A 22,436-nucleotide genomic window follows, 5' to 3' on the forward strand; every position below is an offset into this window, starting at 1 on the left:
ATGAAGAATAAGTACTTTGGAAATTTTGTGCTTACTTAACAAAAATTGCTGATTTGGAGTAAAAATTGAGCAGAGAGCCATTAAAACTCCATAGAATGTGAGGTTGAGGCAGCATTTTCATATGTAGGAATTTTTTTTTTTCTTCTTCTGCAAACTTTTCTTGAACACATCATACCAAAAAGATCTCCATACATTGCAATCTCTCCTTCATAACTTTATTCTTAATTCAGTACAAACTCATCTTATCCTGTGTAACTATGCAAAATGTCTGTTCTAAAGCCAGTATTGTGCAAGTGATCAACTGAATGTATTGAAAGTTTTTCTGTGGCTATAATGATGATATTCATCACTTTCACCTCCATCTTTATCATATTCAGGTTCTAAAATCATTTTAGCTGTTTCACCATTATAGATAGCCAGGGTGCAGGATAGGCCCTTCAAAGTCAATGTTGATCAACTTTTCAATGTTATCACTTTTCAGATTCTCCATAATAGGTTCATTTCCCAATCTCTCAGCAATTTCCATAATTTCAGAAAGCATTCTATTTTTGTCACAAACTGTCACTTTCTTCATGCACACTTGCAGACAACAAATTATGCCAGGTATTTTTCAGCACTGCAGGTGTTACATCAGTTCACATGCATTATCTATAGTCCAAATTGCATTCTTGATGTTGAATTCCCTATTTGAATCCAATAATACCATTTTTTTTATTGCAAGCAACTAGCGGCTTTTCCACGAATTTTTTTTCTGTAATGCCAATTTAAAGATCACAAAATTCCCTGGTTCATAGGATGGATTACAGAAGTACAGTTTGGAGGTAAGTAAACTGCAAACACATTACCCAGTATTAAAAGTGATGCAGATGGGTAGGGCAATTATCTAATGAAAATTATTTTAAAACCATTTTTGACTTCAGATTTGCAATGCACACATACTTCAGGAACAAAAGCATATTCAAAAACCAATCTACCATAATTTTTGAAGTTATCCAAACCCATTTATTAGCATAATCATAAACAGACAAATTGTTCATGCTTAAAAGCACACGGATGTGCACTTTTGGAAATTATCATAGCTTTAATTTGCGAGAACCTCCTGCTTTTCCGCATGAAAGAACCATTAACCTCTCTTTTGACTTCACTCCACATGCCATTTCCTTACTCAGTGCAAGTGTGCTGTCAGGAACACATTACCAAAATAATGCTGTTTCTTCTGCATTATAAATTTGCTTGGCAGCTAGATTTTCTTCCAAAACATACTGCATTTAGTAAACTCTTTAATGAATTTTACTTTTTTGGCAGCATCTGGGTTGGAGCTAAGTTTCTCGCCAGCCAAATCTAATTTTTGCATTCCGTGGAATGTATGAAGTGATGGAGCCAACCTTGTGAGAAATCACGGGCTTTACTAATTTTCAAGTCATCATGGAATTTTTTTGCTTGCTGAATTAGTAGTAAGCCCGACACTGGTAAACCTTCACTTCTTCATTACCTAAAACACTCATACAGTAATCCAACTATATCAATGATCCTGGATGTACAAAGGGTACTAGGAAAGTTTTGCAATATGACGCAACAATGAATCACAGGAAGCTGCTTGTTGCTGCATGTTGAGACATGTTCATACGTGCATAGTAGCCGCCGCGCCAAGTCGATGGGCTCAGTTATTCATTAGTAGTGAGAGTGTAAAGTGCTTGCGATGGCATCGTGGTCACGAAATGAGATAAGGACAGTTTTGCGGTATAATTTCGTGCGTGGTTTAACCATAGACTAGTGCTTAGAAGAAATGACTCTTGCACTAGATGATGATTGTCCACATCGTACAACGATATTCAGGTGGTATAGAGAATTCCAAAGGGAAAATTTCACTCTGGAGGATTCGGAGAGGCCGGGAAGGCCACGAACGTCAGTTACGGAGAAAAACGTTACTGCTGTGAGGAAAATGCGTGACGAAAACAGGCGAGTGACCTACCAACAGATAGAGGATACTTTGGGCCTAAATGCACCAGCAATTCATTCGATTCTGCAAGATCATTTGCACGTGAAGAAACTTTGTTCTCTCTGGGTGCCGCATCAACTGACTGAAGAGCAGATGACACGACGTGTGACTTGGTGCCGGGAGATGTTAAAAAAGTTTGATAAGGGACAATCTCGGTATGTGAACAACATCGTGACAGGTGACGAGACTTGGCTGTACTATTACGATCTGCCGACCAAGGCTCAAAACAAAGTTTGGGTCTTTGATGATGACGACACACCCGTAATTGTCAGAAAATCCCGATCTCTAAAGAAGAAAATGATAGCTGTATTTTTCAAATCGAGTGGAATTGTGGAACGTGTCGTTTTGGACACGCAGAAGACAGTCACAGCTAAGTGGTATACTGAACAATGCCTGCCTAAAGTCATTGGATCTATGAAGAACCTGCGGCCAAAGTCAAGAATGGACACCTGGTACCTCCATCACGATAATGCTGCAGCTCACCGCGCCAAAGCCTGCACCGAATATTTGACCACGACAGGACTGAAACTTCTCGAGCACCCTCCCTACAGGCCAGACCTTGCTCCCTGCGACTTTGCACTGTTCCCGCATGTGAAAATGAAGCTAAAAGGGAGGCGGTTTTCCAGTGATGAGGACCTTCTACGGGCTTGGGACAACGAGTGTGCTTTACTCCCTAGTGAAACTTGGCAGAACTGGTTTAAAGATTGGTTTCGGAGGATGGAGAGGTGTATTGAATGTAGAGGAAATTACTTTGAAAAAATTAAATAAACAAAGCTGTATTGCAAAACTTTCCTAGTACCCTTTGTATGTAATGTTTTTGGCTACACAGACTTTGGAGTGTCACTTCCTTCATAAAATTTATCAACTCACTTTTTTACTTCTTCAAGTAGAACGGCCTATGTTATATTCTTCAAAACTGTCATAACTGATGCATCCTAGTCAAGTTTCCTTATTGAGTCTACTTTTTGTTCAATTGAAAGTGCTTTATGCTTACACTTAGTAATGTTACTTAAGGAAGTTTTTGTTTTTTGAAGCAATTAGCACTGTCAATCTATTGATGGACAGCATTACACATATTATCACATTTATAAAGAAACATGATCTCATTTCAAATGTGAGCAGAAAACTGAATATCAGTGTGGTGCTCATTGGTTCCTTTTAAAAAAATCTGAGTGCTTATCAGCTCAAGCACTACATATAGTGTACTTGCAGTTTTGCAATCACACGAATCATAAGTTTGGCCAAAAAAAAAAAAATTCAAGTAAACAATTTACATTATCTACTTACTGTAAATAGTTTATTCGACGAGACACTTGATGCCTTGACAATGCTTTCAAGTTTGCTTTATTTGGTGCATTTTCAATTTTAAATACAGTGGGATAGCTCTGATTCCTAATCTCTACAGAGCAACAGCCACCGGCATTAAGCCAAAGTGTGAAATTGTACTGCCAGATCAGTCCAGTGGGTAGGGGTAGTGTGCTTGCCTAAGGAATATAAGGGTCGTGGGTTGTAATTCCCTCTCCATTATGGATGTTGTGATTGTACTGTATTTTTAATATGAGGTGTAAATGGTACAATATGATTATAGCAATCAAACTGCCTTAAAAATTAAATACATATTACTCTATTATTATGTACTCTACAATGAATGTCTTCTGTTGAATGTCTTGCAAAATGAATTCTTTTTTGTTGTGAATACAGACTGGTAAAAATCATCCACTGTAGGAAATATATAAAACAGAAGGAAAGTGGTGTTTGGAAATTATTAATGAAACAGCAATGCAGATAACTGCGGTGTTTTTTTTTTTTTTTTTTTTTCTCCTTTCTTTCTTTAAGTCTGGCTAGCTTATTTTCCCTCTGCCTTTTGTATGGTCAGCCACACTTGGAGAAATATTCAAAACGCACCACAGTTTTTAAGTTATGAATTTTTCAAGATTATTCTGTATTTAATAAAATAAATGAATCTGAAATCAAAAAATAAAATGATACTACAAATAGACATAATAATTACAGTAGAATGTCAGTTATCTGGAATAATTTGAAAGACTGATTTTTCTTCTTTTTTTAATTTTTTTTTTATTAATGGTAGTATTTGATATAAATGTTTGTTATGCTACGAGAGTATTTCTCTCTGTTTTTATTACATCATATATTTGGTGAAGTGTTGGATTAGGACCGATGGGTTTTCTCAAAAACTATGAGTGACAAGAGTTTAGTTATTCACTTCTGTGAATGCAATTTTCCATGACATATTTTGTTCTCTTCATTTCATTTTAACTGCCAAAACTGTGCGATTTTTTTTTTATTTTTCTCAGTTTTTTTACAGTAATGTCAACAAAAATAAACCACTGGAATGGGCAGAAAACCAGGAAGAATGTGATGTAATCAATTAATATTATTATGGAATCTTTTTTTTTTTTTTTTTTTTTTATGTAGACCCCGAACACGAGAGGTATTAGAACCTATAGTACTTAGTACCGTGCTTGGGTTGAAGGTTGAGAAGATGAAAGATATTTGTTGACATTGAACTTGAACTGTAGACTCTAATTTTCAGGAAATACGTATGAAGGAAGGTTGTTCCAGAAAATGGCAGTTGAATGAATAAACGAGGAACGTGAAAAGTTGGTTCTATGAGTTTGAAGTTGGACAGTAAATGGATGTTGGCTGGTGGCGGCACGTGTTCGGACTGTTTTGAAGGAGAGAGTGGGAATTATAGAAGCCAATTCAGAAGAACAGTGCCCGTGGAAGTATCTGTAGAAGAGGCATGCAGCAGAAACAGTTCGTCTATGAGACAGCAAGTGGACAGACTCTGTTAGAGATGAATCATTAATTAACCTAACTGCCCTCTTCTGAATGGAATCAAGAAGCCTGTGAGCAGCTGTATAATACCGTATATAAGCTGTAAATACTTGTTTGGAAGAAAAGTAATGCTGAGAGCGAAAGAGAAAACCAAGTTTTTTAGATGCAGAAGATTTGGACAGAGGTGGGATCAGAGATGGGTAAAAGTTGCAGCCAACAGCTCTGGCAAGAGACCAGAATGCTCGGCTACCATTAGGGTAAGAAGCAAGTTTTCTACTCTTAGTCTGTTCAAACTCTAGTTTAGACTGATTAATAACTGCTTTACAATTGTTGCGAGCTTTGGTGTAGGCAGAAAATGAAACTGAAGAATTAGAAACAAGCCAATTATGATATGCAACATTCTTCTCTTGAACAGCCTTAGCACGTTTATTGGAAAAGCAAGGTTTAGATAAAGGACGAGATTTTAAAGTGGAGTGTGGGATAAAGGATTCCATTCCTGCAAGAATAATTTCACTGACACGATCTGAGCAAACATTGACATCACAAGTTTTGAAACAGTAATCCGACCAAGGAAAAGAAGAAAAGAAATCTCACAGGTCATTCCCTTTTGCATTCTTGTAATGCCAAACAACACGAGGTTGAATAGCCATGAGATAAAGGCTCCATTGGAGAAGAGACAATCACCAAGTTGTGATCTGAAGTGCCTAAAGGACCTCTCACTTCGACCATGTACTTAGAAGGGTTGTTTGTGAGAAAAAGATCAAGCGTGTTGGCTGTATGATTAGGATTGTCCGGTTTTCTTGTAGGTAAATGAACAATCTGTGCAAGGTCATTAGTAATTGCAAAAGCCTCAGCATCTTGACCAGCTGGGCCGATGTGACTAGAAAATGGAAACCAGCTGGAGTTGTGAACATTAAAATCACCAAGGAAAATTACCTCACTGTTAGGAAAGTTGGACTGGAGAAAGTCAAGTTGCAAAGAGAGGAAGTCAAAGAGCTTCAAGTGATTAGTGGAGTTGGGAGAACGGTAGAGACAACAGATGAATTTGACACAATGAGGTAGGGAGATTTTAAGCCAGAGAAGATTGAAGAGAGGAGATTCCAAATTGCCAAGTCTCTGACAGGGAATATCAGAACGGACATATGCACAAGTACCACCTTCGAGGTGAAAGGAATCATACAGTGAATAATTTGGGCATCTGAGATGAGCAGTAGTTGAATCGACCGATAACCGAGATTCTGTCAGAAAAAGCACATGAGGTTTGGCAGACTGCAAGTGGAAATGGACATCGTTGAGATTAGAATCGAGACCACGTATATTTGTGAAATGAAGTGTTTGGGAGGTTAGATCTTTTCGCAGATAAGCTTGCTCTATCCTCAGAGACTTAGCACCTGAGAGATTTAGCACCAAAAAAATTGGTAACAACAAAAGAAACAAAAAATGATCGAACATTACTTTAAAAAATTACTTTTTAAATTTTTTCCACATAAAATTTGCAGTAAAATACCTATCTGAATATACCAGATGGTTATAAACTAAGTTTCCCTATTCGGGAGACCCTAGTGTGAAAATGGTTAGAGTTAGCACTGTGAAGATCGGTGGTATCTCATTTAAGGTATGGGGAAGCAATTTGTAGCAGAAAAAAAAATTGTTTAAATTTCTGCCACCAGGGGAAAAACAATGCTGTGCATGTGTAAAAGTTGTCATTTACTTCAAGGCATGCTGCTTACGCAAATGATATCCTGTTAGATAAAACCAGAAAGGCCAACGCTACCGTCAATAACCATTATCTCTCTTAGAAACAAGGAATGTGCTGTTCTATACCCTGGAACAGGACCAGGGTATGTCTGCCAGGGGCAAAGGTTGATGATGTTGAAGAGCGGATATCATCTTTTAAGGGCACAAAAGGTGATATAGTTGTACACGATGGCACTAATGATATTAAGAGTAGGAGACCGGCGGAATTACTTAACAAGTACAGGTCACTGATGAAAAAAAGCCGTGAATTAGGGTTGAATTTGAAAGTGCCTGCAATTCTGCCCAGACACGATAGGAGGGAGTATATGATGAGAGCCCTGTCAATCAATTCGGCCCTGGAAAGACTGTGCAGGGCTCAAGGGGTAGAATTTTTTTCAGCCTGGTCTGTACTGGTTAACAGGAGAGACTGCTTCTACAGGGATGGGATACACTTAAATAGAAAGGGTGCAAGAATGTTTACTGATGCTATCGAGGCAGTGTTAGGTGGGTCGGAAAACTGCTAGATTGGGGGGATACAAGGACTGATAGATTAACAGTATGTATATCTTTATTGCAGGCAGTGATTGGTTACATGATTGCCTGATGCAATAATACCCACAACAGCGACAATGCTAGGAGTAGCCACTGGCAGAGGTGAAAGTGATTCTTGCACTGCTTCTATTGGAATGAGCAGCAGCCTCGAAAATAAGATGCAGGATATTACAGAGACTGCTGGGAATCATGGGGGTACAAGTAAACACATGGGTTGTGTTAGGGTGGCTAAGAGGAAGAGCAGGTGCATGTATACTTGCGTGTACACCAATGCTAGGAGTTTAGTAAATAAATTTGATGAATGTGAGTTATTGCTCAAAACATCAAAGGCAGATATTGTTGGGATTTCAGAGACATGGTGTCACACAGATATAAGGAATGCAGAACTGGAATTTGGGGAGTACAACATCGACAGAAAGGATAGACTGGATAGGAAGGGAGGAGGGGTTATGCTGTTAGTTAAGAAATACATAAAATCCAAGGAAGTGAAGCCAGTGGACATCGCTGGACAGTGCAGTGTCGAGTCAGTTTGGTGTGACATAAGCATTGGGAGATCAAAATTGAGAGTAGGAGTGTGTTATAGGCCTAATGACTCTGATGAGTATAATAAGAAACTGTACAGGGAAATAGAGTGTGCCAGTAAATCAGAGAGTCTTATAATGGGAGATTTTAATTTCCCAGATATTGACTGGAATTTGGGGGCTGGTCACTCACACACTAGCAAGGCTTTTGTGGATTTATTGGATGATTGTTTTCTACATCAGCATGTTCGGGAGGCAACTAGAGGGAGGAATACTCTTGATTTGATTATCAGCAGTGATTCTTCATGTATTAAGAATCTGCAGATAAATGAACCACTAGGTGGCAGTGATCACAGTGTGCTGAAGTGGGATTTACTCAAAGAGGTAACTACCATTAGGGGTAAAGGGAAGGGTTATTGCTTTCGTAAAGGCGACTACGATGGACTGAGACAGTATTTAAATTCTATACAGTGGGACCAACTGATGATGTTACCAACAGGAAATGCAAAATGGGAAGCATTCAAAGAACTTATCTTGGAAGCTACTAGGCTTTACATACCAACTAAGAAATATTGTTCAAGGTTTAGGCCTAAATGGATATCAGATGAACTGATGAGGCATATGGCAGAGAAGAAACATGCATGGGATACATACAAATTAACACATGACACAGAAGCCTATGATAGATACAAGTTGATCTGTAACCAAGTTACAAAAGAGGTTAGGCAGGCGAAGGCAGATTACGAGAAATCTTTGGCAAGGGATGCAAAGAAAAACAGCAAAGAGTTCTTTACTTATGTAAACTGTAGAAGGAAGGGGATGAATCAGATTGGTCCACTTGATATCGATGGGTCAACTGTTGATGATCCTGCTCAGGTAGCTAACAAACTAAATGAATATTTTGCATCGACATTCACACACGAGGAGTTATTTAGCGAGGGGAAAGCGAGAGGTGTATTCAACTCTAGCAGTAAGCTAGAGAATCTTGTAATAACTGAGAGTAAAGTGGAGGAGAAATTGTTGAAGATAAACACAAGAAAGGCACCCGGGGTGGATGGGATCTATCCAGTTATATTAAAGGAGGCAGCAGAGGAAGTAAGCAAACCCTTAGCCATAATTATGAGAGCTTCCTTGGACTCAGGGGAGGTACCCACAGACTGGAGATGTGCAAATGTGACCCCAATTCACAAAGGAGGATCAGAGGCTGACACAAGTAATTATAGACCTGTGAGTTTAACTTCTGTTCCAGGAAAATTAATGGAGGCACTAGTTAAAGAAGCACTGCAGGATCATTTAGACAAGACTTCAGTTATAGCTCGGACACAGCATGGTTTTGTTAAAGGGAAGTCTTGCCTGACCAATTTGATTGGATACTATGATGCAGTCACAAAGGAACTGGATGCAGGGAATAACTTTGATATTATATACTTGGATCTTAGAAAGGCTTTTGATACTGTTGCACATGGAAGACTGCTGCACAAATTGGAGCAGTCTTCCATGTGCCATTGGAGTGTGACATTGGAGGAAAATTGCTGCTGTGGATAAAGGGGTGGCTGAGGGGGAGAAGACAGAGAGTGGTAATCAATGGACACTGCTCGTCGTGGACTAATGTTATTAGTGGAGTCCCTCAGGGCTCAGTGTTGGGTCCATTATTGTTTTCTGTATTCATAAATGATACTGATGATGGTATATCAAGCTTAATGTCGAAGTTTGCAGACGATACAAAGGTAGGCAGGGTTGTCAAGGACACTACTGACACTATGCTGCTGCAACAGGATCTGGAAAGGTTGAGCAGATGGGCTGAGAGGTGGCAAATGAAGTTTAACATTGACAAATGTAAAGTACTACACATGGGAAACAGCAACCCCAGAGCAACGTATCAACTCTGTGGTACTACACTGACAGTGGTAGAGAATGAAAGGGACCTGGGGGTGGTTGTGCAGGCAGATATGAAGTTCTCTGAGCAGTTCAGACGGGCTACAAGAGTAGCTCATGGTGTATTGTCAATGATATATAGGAATTTTTCTAGCAGGGATAAGGAGGTGATTATTCCCTTGTATAAGGCAATGGTCAGGCCACACCTAGAGTACTGTATACAGGTCTGGAGGCCTCATTTCAAGAAGGATGTAGAGCTGCTGGAATGAGTACAGAGAAGGGCAACAAGATTAGTGAATGGAACAAAGGGGTGCTCTTACGAAGAAAGGCTTAAGTTTTGCAAATTACAGTGTCTGGAGACTAGGCACCAGCGAGGTGATCTGATAGAGGTGTATAAAGCCTTGAATGGTTTGAGCATGCTCAATGCTGATGGGATTCTTCCTCTCGCTCAGAATAATCACCTGAGAGGACATAAATTCAAATTGAGGAAAGACAGATGTAGGATAGACGTGCGGAAATTTGCCTTTAGCCAGCGGGTGGTTGGTTGGTGGAACAGACTTCCATCCCTTGTCGTGGAAGTTGATAGCCTAAATAAGTTTAAGGCTCAGCTGGACAAGTATTTCGAATGAACAGAGAGGTGAAGTGGAAGTGGTTATTTTTTTATTTATTTATTTATTTATTTATTTTTTTTTTGGCTGATGCTGCATAAGCTTGCTTTCTTGCATCAAATGCCTCTACTAATGCTAATGCTAATCTGCTGTGCATGTAAGACCACTACAAAGTCCATACATTACAGTAATTAGTGCATGGTACTGCACTCTTCTATGAGGTCACATTATTCCGACTCTGCAAGAAATGCAATGCTTTGAGACCATAGTGTTCATGCAAGATGGTGCCCCCCCCCCACGTTGGTTGACAAGTGAAGGAACTGCTCCGTTCAACATTCAGAAATGATCACATCATTTCTAGAGACTTTCCACAGTTCTGGCCAGCCCGATCACCAGATCTCAATTCCTGTGATTTCTGGCTATGGGGATACCTGAAAGACAGAGTTTACCGTGGCGGTATACAGACGCTTGTCGATTTGAAAGCAATCATTAAACAGCATGTAGCCAACATTCCCAATGAGATGCTATGCGAAACTGTGTTGCACGCAGTCCTCCATTCCATTTTCAGAATGTCAGCTCAAGTGAAGGAAAGCACATAGAACAATATCTGTAGATTTCTAAGTTCTGATACTAAAATCTAATCCTAAGTTAAGTATTCCATCTCATGTTTACAGTGCCAATTTCTCCCCAGGTTTTCTTCTTCTACAAATCGCTTCCCCATACCCTAAATGACATACCCACCGATTTTCACAGCACTATCTCTAAGCGTTTTGACACTAGGGTCTCCTGAATAGGAAAACTTATTTTATAACCACCCAGTATATACATATGCAAATGTACGAATTTTTATGTAACTTATTATTTTTTTAATTAAAAAAATATTCATTTTTTTCACGCTATTTAGTCTTTTTCTTTTACCTTAATACATTATAACAGAATTTATTTAATTTTACCTTACGTTTGATAATATGGAAAATTTTACTATCTGGAAGAGGTCTGATATTAATTATTCTGGATAACTTTATCCAGAATAAAAAAAAGTTAAGATGATAACTAGCTTATATAAGATCTTCCATAATTTCAACTACACTCAGCAAAATTGACGCATTTAGTTTCTTAATCTAAATTTCATTTTCAACCTGCATAATTTTGCAGAAATTTTGGTATAAAGAATAAGTTAAAAACGGCAGACAATATAAAACTAACATGTCCCAATGATGGTCCACGAGGAATTATAGTAACTTTGTGCAATGGATGGGCATCCTTTGTATAAAAGGCTACTATAGCATGTCCACCTTCATGGTAAGCAGTAATGTTATTAGCCTCTTCATCAGGAATTCTGGATTTTCGTTCTGGACCTAATACAAGCAAATATAAAAAAGTTATATAAAACTTGGGAAAAATAAATCTATAAGAGAAAAGTATATTAACATGTTAATCGCTCTGAAACAACAATATCTGTGTCTCAATTTTTTTAAAGAATTAGGCCACATGGCACAATATTTATGTCATAGTTAACTTTATTGACTCAACTGTGGTGTCACAGACAGTGTAATTTTTTACATAAAATGAATCTAGATGGCCTATCAGATGACCCAAATTTCGTTTCAATTTTTTTGGATAGGACATGGTACAATTATATTTATGAAAAAAAAAAAAAAAAAAAAAAGACCATGGAGGACCTAGTTTTATTAACATTATTTAATTAACATTAATGTTTTGGCAAGTCACATAAAATTAATAATGATATTAAGAACTTGTATATATGTAGGACTTTGAAAGAATCTGAACAGGAAACATATTTGAATGTATGAGTTTGTAAATTATTTTAGCAATAAACTTTCTTTCTCTTGAAATTTTATCATTTAATCATTAAGATTAATTTTCTTCTTTCTAGTTAAATAGATATTCAGCATAACAAAAGCATTTATCAGTTTAAATCATGCAATTTCTTGTTGGATCATGAAATATCATCACAATGAATATTATGATGGCATTTCATTTTTACCTTAACATGATAAAAATATTTTAATTAATTTCTAGAAAACAATTCTTAAGTGAATTATTAATATGTTAATACCTCTAAATTAGTACAAAATGTAAATAAAAAACTCATCATCTCAACCTCTAATATGCATATTAAGTCCTTAAAAACATATTCACTATATATGAACAAGTATCTAACAAATTTCTTTCTTTGCTGAATCCTGATGAAAAAGGAACTACTTGCCTGTTTTCTGAATAAATGCCCTTTTTAATTCAGATAAATGTCCAAAATATTAAATATACAATTTTTAAAATTTATTTATAAGAGATAATGAATTCACCTAGAAAAGTTAGTGATAACATGCCAAACAATGTTACAACTAATGCGGAATTTTCAGCAATGATTCTCCTGTGAATTATGGCTTCTTTGCTTGCACTTGTCACAGGCATGGCAAGCTTCTGCTTGCTGACAAAGAGTCATTTCTTTGTGCAAGGTGGTAGGAGTGTGATGAACTTCAATCTATAACTTGAGATACTGTTAGACATGAATGAGTTTCCAAGGAATCAAGTTGATGTCATAGAGCAAATTCAGGGGCCTCTGTAGCCAGGTGGGAAGGAGCAGCAGTGCGTAGCACACGCTTCTTGATTAGACCGGGGTTCGAGCCCGTCATCACCAAATACGGAGGATGCTGAAAGGTCAGGGAATGACCACCGCATATCCCCGAGCAATATGACTTTAGTTGCTAATGCTCCTAAAAACCAAATAACAAACAATAGAGCAAATTCAATTTGGGGGGCTTGTCAGAAATCCAAGTGTCTGATGCAATACTGGATGTGCTTCCTAATCCAGATCTAGAAAAGGATCAATAGGTACAGAATGCCTTGGTTAGGCAGCGGGTTCTTTTAACTGTGGATTGGCACCTCTGTAGCCAGGTGGGCAGCAGTGCGTAGCACACGCTTCTTTATTAGACCGGGGTTCGAGCCTGTGCCCACCAAATACGGAGGATGCGGAAAGGTCAGAAAATGACCACTGCATATCCCTGCAGCAATATGGCCTTAGTTGCTAATGCTCCTAAAAACCAAATAATAATAATAACTGTGGATCCAATTATAAGGGAGAAACAAAATATTTTGTAAAAAAGACAGGTAACACAGACCCAGAGTATAAGAAAGGCAGATAGCACAGACCTAGAGCATATCTACAGGATGCAAAAATTGATGATGCAATAAGTTATCAGCTTATAGTGGTACCAGCTGGTAAATGTTAATCTGCATGGGAATTAATAATTTAATGCTTAAACAAAGTAATGAATTGGTTATGAAATAAAATAAAAGGCACTTTTTTCTGTAATTCTAGAAGGCTTTATGGAAGAGGATTTTCTTCTTTTTTTTTTTTTAACATGACCGGGCTTGGTGGATGAAACTTATTTTGTAAAGATGGTATTCAATTAAACAGAGAAGGTGCAAGGGATTTTGCTAATGCTTTCAAGGAGACATTAAGGTTTGGGGAACTGCTAGTTTATGGGGTTAGGGAAGTTGGTATACAATTGACTCAGGTCAGTAGCATGGGAGCAGAATTACACTTGCTCGTTCGCGCTCTCTCTCTGACTGCTTCTGTAAGAGAAGCAAACTCCATCAGAAATCTAAGATCACATGGAAAAAACTTAATTAACTGTAAGAGGTATATTAGGGTTGTCAAAAGCAATAAAGTACAAAACAATTTGTCTATACAGCAATGACAGTTTACAGTAAATACTGTAAATAAATGAGCCTCTCATTAATTTTAATGAGAAGAGGTAGTGAATGGCACCATGCATCTATAAGTCCAGTTGTGAGTTCAGGAGAGGGATGAAGAAGTAATGTCTCTCATCAAAAACTGCCTGAAGGTGGCAAGAATATTCCTAAGTCAGATTAAGGTAATACCGTGCAAGTCCTACAGACAGTCTGGCAGATGAGCTGAACAAATACTTCTCAATGATATTTACAGCTAAAAGCAAGCTTGAATCTCTGAGATGTGGTAAGGAGTCAGATTGCTGTAAAGTAAGGTATAATGATCTTAGAGAAGCATTTGTCAGAGAAACTAGTGAGATTAAAGGATGACAAGGCTCCAGGAAAGGATGTATATCAAACTGTTGGGAATGTTGATGACAGTGTAATGAGACTCCAGGAAGATCCCTTGGACTGGAGAAATGTTATGATCCCAGCAATTGATAAAGATGTGTTAGATAACTAAAGAGGAGATAACTACAGACCAGTGACTTTGACTTGTGATAAGGAAGATCATGGAGTTTATGGTTAAGGATGCAATTCAGGACTGTAAACAAGAATGGTATCTTGAATAGACCCCAGCATGGGTTTGTTAAGGGGAAATTACACCTGGCCAATCTAGTAAATTACAATATATAATTAAGCATTTGGATGTAAGTAACAATTTTAACATTATATATCTAGATTTTAGTAAAGTTCTTGATGCTAAGTTCAAAGCAGAATTGGATGGTTACCTTGTGGGAATGGGAATAGTATGAATATTTTGTTTTATTTTATTATGAAATGATTAATTTTTGTCAGATACAAATGAAGTAATGAATTTCATTGTGCCTCACTAATGCTAATATAGGGAAGTGTCATAGAGCACTTTGTCATTCAGATTAGAATTAAAATAACTCGGGCCACAATATATATGTATTGTGTCAGAGAAATTGGCCTGTCTGTTTTCAGGATGAAAAATTAAAAGTCACCTTCATCCAAATCTGTTATACCCAGTGAATGTACAAGTCACTACAACAGTATGTATAAAACGGTTCTTCTAGAATTAGACTTCTATTCATTAATTTCCTCTATGCTATACTACTTAGCATTTGAGCATTAGAAGGCTAACTTCAGTTAGCCTTCTAATGTTCAACCTTAGTCTTACTCTGCTTTACCAAGTTGCAGTGTTTTTTACAGTTCACTTTTTTTAACTCTGGAATAGGAATGTGCTTTTTTATTATGCATTTACACATGTAGATTACAATCGTAATCCATTCTTAAATCGTAGCTTACATATCAAACACAACACTTTTATGCAAAATGGGACCGGGGTATGTCTCTGCCAGGGGCAAAAGTTGATGATGTTGTAGAGCAGATATCTTTTAAGGGCACAAAAGGTGATATCGTTGTACGTGTTGGCACCAATGACATTAAGTGTAGGAGATCTGCAGATTTACTATGCAAGTACAGGTCAATGCTGAAAAAAAAGTCGTGGGTTAGGGTTAAATTTGAAAGTGTCTGCAATTCTGCCCAGACATGATAGGAGGGAGTACAGGTAGTTCCCGACTTTACGAGTTAATTCGTTCTTAGCACACACTCATAAAGCGAAAACTCGTAAAGTGCGAATTTATTTCCCACTTTACGTGGAGTAACAAGTTTACAAAGAAAAGGAAGGAAGAGAAGATTCTGAAAATTTGTTTTTCATATGATTGAAGATTGCAGTGAAGGAGAAACGCAAACCCATACAATTCCAGCTATTGGTATTTTTGCAAATGCAGTAACATCGAGTTTACTACCCATTTATAATTGATTGCACTAACAGAAAAGCCCAATAAACCGGAAACTACAAATTGTTTTTATTGTTCTTTGGTCATCACTCCAGAAATATGCTTCAGAAAAATATCACAAAGGCATTCAAATTGGTTTACTTATAACAGAACGTATGATAACAATGAAAGTGTAGTGCATTTTAATGATTTGAATTGGTAACTAATACAATTTACACCAGGGCTTTCCAACCTTAGGTAATCCAAGGGCCACATTTAAAAAAAAAAAAAAAAAAAGAAAGATCCATCCGAGGGCTGCATCCAGAATAATACATACAGTACGATATTAAAATATTTGGAGAGTTCTACCGTTAGGTTTATCAAGCACTTTAAAATTTCGTAGTAAAGTTTATAATTATTATTTCATTTTAATGAGAGCTCTGCAGTTGTTCGTTTTCATTTACTAACGTAGCTATATCAACAGCTTGTAGTTGCTGATCACAGTAAATGTGAAAGTGATTTATCAGTCAATGAACATCTGTATTTGGATTTTATGAATTACATCGTTGAAAAAGTGCTTTTGCAAAGATATGTGCTCCCGAGCATTGAGCACATCTTGAGTCCAAAGTCCCTTAATTTCGGATAGCGCTCTCTTTATAGTAATTTTAAAAAAAAATCTTTTTCGATTCTGCCAGTGTAAAAAGGGTCGGATTGCAAATCACACAATTCCAGTTGCATGTCAGATCTTACGTTTTCAATGCTATTTTACATTTTTTGAAAAATGCACTCGCATGATCAGCACAACTCAGATGAAGATTGTGTTCCATGCAAAAAAAGATGCAAATAAACATTTGGCACATGTGACATAATCATCACCACCACAAAACGTAACAACTTTTTCCATTTTCTGTTCATGCACTGCATGCTGTCCTAATGTCTTATTATATCACATTTCCCAACATTTTAAATTGTTTTCAACTTAAAATGTTTAAAAATTATCACATCTACATATGATACATAAGGCAAAGGTGCTACATTTTTTTCAGATTTTACAATATATGGAAAATCTTGTGTAAATGTCTTCTGTAATTTTACATCATATTTCTTTGGCATCTTACTGAAAGACATTGTCTATTAGCTTCACACACTGTTAACTGGCTTTGTACTAAGAAAAGACTGGATATAATAGAGAACAATGCAATTATTGTGCTTTTCTATTATGCAATGCAGCTTACCACAGCACACCTGATGGCCAGTTTGTTAACAAAAATAAGCAGAAAAAAAAAAAAAAAAAATCAAATTTTAATGTAGTTTTATTTTTTATGAAAAGAACAGACAGACACTCTGTCATAAAGCCAGAGAGTTGGCATTTATGCTTGGAGGAATATTAAAATAATTTACCAGTCCATAGTAGGTTTTTAGCTGAGAACTAGTTTGATGATATTAAAGATGTATATAATGCTCAGTTCATTCTGGAAAAGTAAATTATTTATTAGAAAAGTTCAGAATTAAAGTAAAAGTGCCCAACTTCATGGTGAAATAAGACAGACAGAAAAAGCTGACACTGAAGATAAATATCATTTTATATGTTTCCACTATATTAGATTTTATGTGAAAACTTATTTCATGATTTGTTTATTTGAAATTGTGTATGAATACAGCGAGTATCATCAGAGAACTGTTTGTACAGTATGTGAACTATCAATCCCACCAGAGTTCAAAGTTCCAAAGCAAAAGGAATGTCTCTAAACAAAGAGAACATCTTAAAGCAAAGGAGGTGTCCCAAAGTGGAATGAATGTGTATTTAATAATCATCAATAAGAACAGGCTCTAAAAGAAATCAAATCAGCAAAATGAAGAAAAGTAAAATCTAACTTCAATATTTTGTAAATGTTCAATCTTCTATAGAGAGCAACAGAACAGTATAGTCTAAAAATATTTTTCATAAGGTATGAAAAAGATTTTCATAAAAAGAAAATATTTTTACATGAGGCATGATCAGAAAGTTCTAGAAAAGAAGCAGCAGAAGCATGGGACAAAATTAACTAACAAAATCAGCAACAAGGGAGAGGTCGGTCATCACATTAACAATAAAAAGCAGCTTCTTCCTGTGCCACCAAATCAGTAATGAGTAGCATATGTTAAAGTTAAGATTTGTCTAAGGCCTCTTTCGCAACTACAATACAAAAGTGGAACAATATGTGTATATCAAGTATTGTGTCAAGAAAAAAACACTGTAGAAATCCTCTAAATGTTAAGAATCGTATTTGGTGATTCTCATTTAAGTAAGGTTGTTTTTAGTGGATGATAATGCTTCAGTGAATGAAATATTTCCAAAACAGCTGAGAATCTGTCAAAAAATGGCCAACGTTCAGACTGACTTTATATTTCAAGCATCAGTGATGAAAATTGGTTGCAAAAAATTATTTTTGTCGATTAACTGCTGATAAAGTAAGAATTTCCTCTGGATCATACAGGAGATTTTTGCTGAAAACCTTGCCATATATCAGAATGATTTGTTCCAAGATTGTCGAATAATATCATTAAAAGTGATCATTCAATAACTGAGAACTGTATGAGAAACTCAAAGAAAGGGTTTCATCAATTGCACCATTACTGGTGATGAAACATGGGTGCATATCCTATAAAACAGGACTATTATAAAGAGGCTCTGATTTGATTGTAGAAAACGTTAAGAGAAAACAACACCAGTTAACAGTGGATGGTTTTCCACCACAACAATACTCCTGAATGCACTACCCTCCATTCAAGAAATCCGACTTGAAAATTTCCGTAGTATCTCACCCCACAATACCATATTCACAAGAACTTTCTTCATGTGATTTTCTTTTCTTTCCCCAAACTCCAAGTTATGTTAAAAGCAACATCAAAACTCAACTGGCTTACAGCTGGAAACTTCAAGCAATGCTTCCAGTAGCAGCAGGAACACTGGGAAACTTGCATGTCAACAGGAGAAAACTGCTTAGAAAAATGTTTTATGTACATTAATTTTTTTGAAAAATAAAGTCTTATAATTTTTTTTTATCAGCCCCTGAAATTGATACATAAAATGAGCATATCCACATACTCACCCATTAGTACTTTATCCCTGGAATTTTCCAAATATTTCATAGAGACGCATTCTGCACCATCTATAGCAGCCCGAAGAGCAGCCTGATTAACCATATTCTCCAAGTCAGCACCAGTGAATCCTGTGGTACCACGGCCAAGAACATCGGTATCTACATCTTTAGATGTTTTTACTTTTCCGAGATAGAGTTTCAGTATCTCTTTTCGCCCTCTTAAATCTGGTACAGAAACGTGGACTTCAACATCAAACCTCCCGGGCCTTAAAAGAGCTCTAAAATATTTCAGAAAAAAAAAACCAAATTAACATATACTTCTTTTCTATAGGCTAAATTAAATACAATGTTGTCCAGTGAATTAAAATAGGGAAAAAATATACATTTTAAAAGTAATTAAAAGTATCTTCAATATTCAATGCATCTTTGGTGTTACAAGCAGACAAGCAGTAACACCAAAGATGCATTGAGATTAAAATTTATTTATTTTAGCAATTGTCAAATTCCATTCAAAAACTTAGAAGTAAATATATCAACATTTATTAACTAGACAAATTCTTGGAGGGTATAAGCTTGCTTTCTTGCCTCATTTGCCATTACTACTAGTACTATTAACAGAAGTCCAGCATATATAAAACTAAAGCACATTTTGTTAGTCACAATAATGATGAATAACATTCACTCTAGACATGCAACTGTATTTAATAAAAGGAATAACAGAAACTGTTTCAACAGCATAGTGCATACAATATTCATCAGTGCCAAGTAAATGTTAAATTCAGCACAACAGACGTCAAGAAAAAAACAGCCTGCCATACTGAGAGGTAGTAGTACTTTCTCACAGCGGTAGTAGTAGTGATGGCAAATGATTCAAGAAAGCAAGCTTATATTGAATCAGCCAAAAAAAAAAAAAAAAAACACACTACACAGTTCACTATCTGTGCCCTCCAAGAATTTGTCTAGTTCTTCCTTGAATTTATTCAACCCATCTGCTTCCACAACAACAGATGGAGGCCTGTTCCAACGAATAACTACACACTAGCTGAATGCAAACTTCTGCACATCTATCCTGCAACCATCCTTCCACAACTTCAATTTATGTCCTCTCGTGTGTGTAGTCTCAGAAAGTGGAAGAATGCCGTTAACATTCAGTTTACTTATATTCCTTATACTAAGGAATAATTTCCTCCTTATCCCTGCTAGCAAAGTTTCTGTATATCATTGACAAAACCCCATAACCTGTCTTGGCAGCAAGTCTGCACTGCACTGCACTGCTCAGAGAATTTCATGTCTGACCACACAATTAACCCTCCCAAGTGTTTCATTCTCCACTACCTGAGTGGTGTAGTACCACACAGTTAATAAATTACCCAGAGTTACTGCTACCCATATTCAATAACTTGCATTTGTCAATATTAAACTTCAAATGTGTTTCTCAGCTTGTCGACCCAAATCTCCTAGATCTTGTTGCAGTAGCTCACCTGATGACTGTTGTTAACCACCCCGCTAACCATTGTATCTGCAAACTTGGACATTAAGACTGATATACCTTCATCAATATCATTGATAAATAATGAAAACAACAATGATATACTCATCACAGTCATTAGGCCTATAAACACATTCCTGCTCTCAATTTTGTTTTTCCAGTGCTAAGCATTCACATTAGTAAAGGCATATGATGCAAGAAAGCAAGCTTATACAGCATCAGTCAAAAAAAAAAAAAACCTTCTCATTTCACCCATCAACTAACACCAATTGTGTCTAGTTCTGCCTTAAATCTATTAAGCTATCAACTTCTAAGACAACAGATGGAAGTTTGTTCCAGCAATCAACCACCTGCTGGCTAAGGGCAAACCTCTGCACATCTATCCTACAACTGTCTTTGCTCAATTTGAATTTATGCCCTTTCAGGTGATTATTCTGTGCAAGAGGATGGAAGATTGTTCCAGCAATCAACCACCTGCTGGATAAAGGCAAACTTCTGCACATCTATCCTACAATTGTCTTTCCTCAATTTGAATTTATACCCTCTCAGGTGTTTATTCTGAGCAAGAAAAAGAATTCCACCAGCATTCAGCATGCTCAAACCATTATAGGTCTTATACACCTCAGTCAGATCACCTTGCAGGTGCCTAGTCTCCAGACACTGTAATTTGCAAAACTTAAGCCTTTCTTCATAAGAGCAACCCCTTGTTCCATTCACTAATCTCGTTGCCCTTCTCTGTACTTGACAAGGGGATAATCACATCCTTATCCCTGCTAGAAAAATTCCTGTATATCACTGACAAGACACCAAGAGCTACTCTTGCACACTGTCTTGCACTGCTCAGAAAACTTCATACCTGACTGCACAATTATCCTCATGGTCCTTTTGGTTCTCTACCACTGTCAGTGTAGTACCACACAGCTGATATGTTACTTTGGGGTTACTGCTTCCCAGATGCAGTACTTTACATTTGTCAATGTTAAACTTTAGCTGCCACCTCTGAGCCCATCTACTCAACTTTTCTAGATCCTGTTGCAGCTGCGTACTGTCATTAGTGTCATTAACAACCCTACCGACCTTCATATCGTCTGCAAACTTGGACATTAAGCCTGACATACCATCATCAATATCATTAATGAATACAAAAAACAACAATGGACCCAACACTGAACCTTGGGGGACCCCACTAATAACATTAGTCCACAAAGAGCAGTGTCCATTGATTACCACTCTGTCCTCTCCCACTCAACAATCCCCTTTATCCATAGCAGTAAATTGCCTCCAATGACACACTGTTCCAATTTGTGCAGCAGTCTTCCATGTGTGCAACAGTATCAAAAGCCTTTCTAAGATCCAAATATATGATATCAAAATTATTCTTTGTATCCAGTTCCTTTGTGACTACATCATAGTATCCAATCAAATTGGTCAGACAAGCCCTTAACAAACCCTTGTGTCCAAGATATAGCATGGGTTTGTTAAGATGTTGAACCATCTATATCAAGGGGACCAATCTGATTCATCCATTCTAGTTTACAAAAGTAAAGAACTCTTTGCTGTTTTTCTTTGCATCCTTTGCCAAAGATTTCTTGTAATCTGCATTTGCCTGCCTAACCTCTGTTGTGCCTTTGTTACAGACCAGCTTATATCTATCATAGGCTTCTGTGTCACTTGTTAATTTATATGTATCACATGCATTTTTCTTCTCTGCCACATGTCTAATTAGTTCATCTGACATCCATTTAGGCCTAAATCTTGAACAATATTTTTCAGTTGTATGAAAAGCCTAGTAGCTTTCAAGATTATTTCTTTGAATGCTTCCCATTTTGAATTTACTGTTGGTAACATCATCAGTTGGTCCCACCGTATAGATTTAAATACTGTCTCAGACCACCGTAGTCACCTTTACGAAAGCAAAAACCCTTCCCTTTACCCCTGATGGTAGTTACCTCTTTGAGTAAATCCCACTTCAGCACACTGTGATCACTGCCACCTAGTGGTTCCTTTATCTGCAGATTCTTAATGCATGAAGAATCACTACTGATAATAAGATCAAGAGTATTACTCCATCTAGTTGCCTCCTGAACATGCTGCTGTAGAAAACAATCATCCAATAAATCCACAAAAGCCTTGCTAGTGTTTTCCCCCATTATAACACACTCTGATTTAATGGCTCACTCATTTCTCTGTACAATTGGTCATTATACTCATCAGATTCATTAGGCCTATAACACACACCTACTCTCATTTTTCATTTCCCAGTGCTTATGTC

At 37.0% G+C, this 22,436-nt stretch overlaps 1 protein-coding gene across 2 annotated transcripts in view; it reads right to left on the reverse strand.

The window, feature by feature from the left end:
- YME1L (ATP-dependent zinc metalloprotease YME1L) overlaps nt 1-22,436 on the reverse strand; it is a 214,943-nt gene that overhangs the window by 27,035 nt on the left and 165,472 nt on the right. For both annotated transcript variants that reach the window (XM_090384179.1, XM_090384177.1), the window contains exons 15-16: nt 18,685-18,953; nt 11,298-11,449 (exon numbers count right to left, since the gene is read on the reverse strand). In XM_090384179.1, coding sequence (XP_090240305.1) covers nt 11,298-11,449; nt 18,685-18,953 — 421 coding nt within the window. The remainder of the gene's footprint in view (nt 1-11,297; nt 11,450-18,684; nt 18,954-22,436) is intronic.

Source organism: Mastigoproctus giganteus, chromosome 1 (genome assembly GCF_048544385.1).
Source record: "Mastigoproctus giganteus isolate SK-2022 chromosome 1, ASM4854438v1, whole genome shotgun sequence".
Taxonomy (NCBI): domain Eukaryota; kingdom Metazoa; phylum Arthropoda; class Arachnida; order Uropygi; family Thelyphonidae; genus Mastigoproctus; species Mastigoproctus giganteus.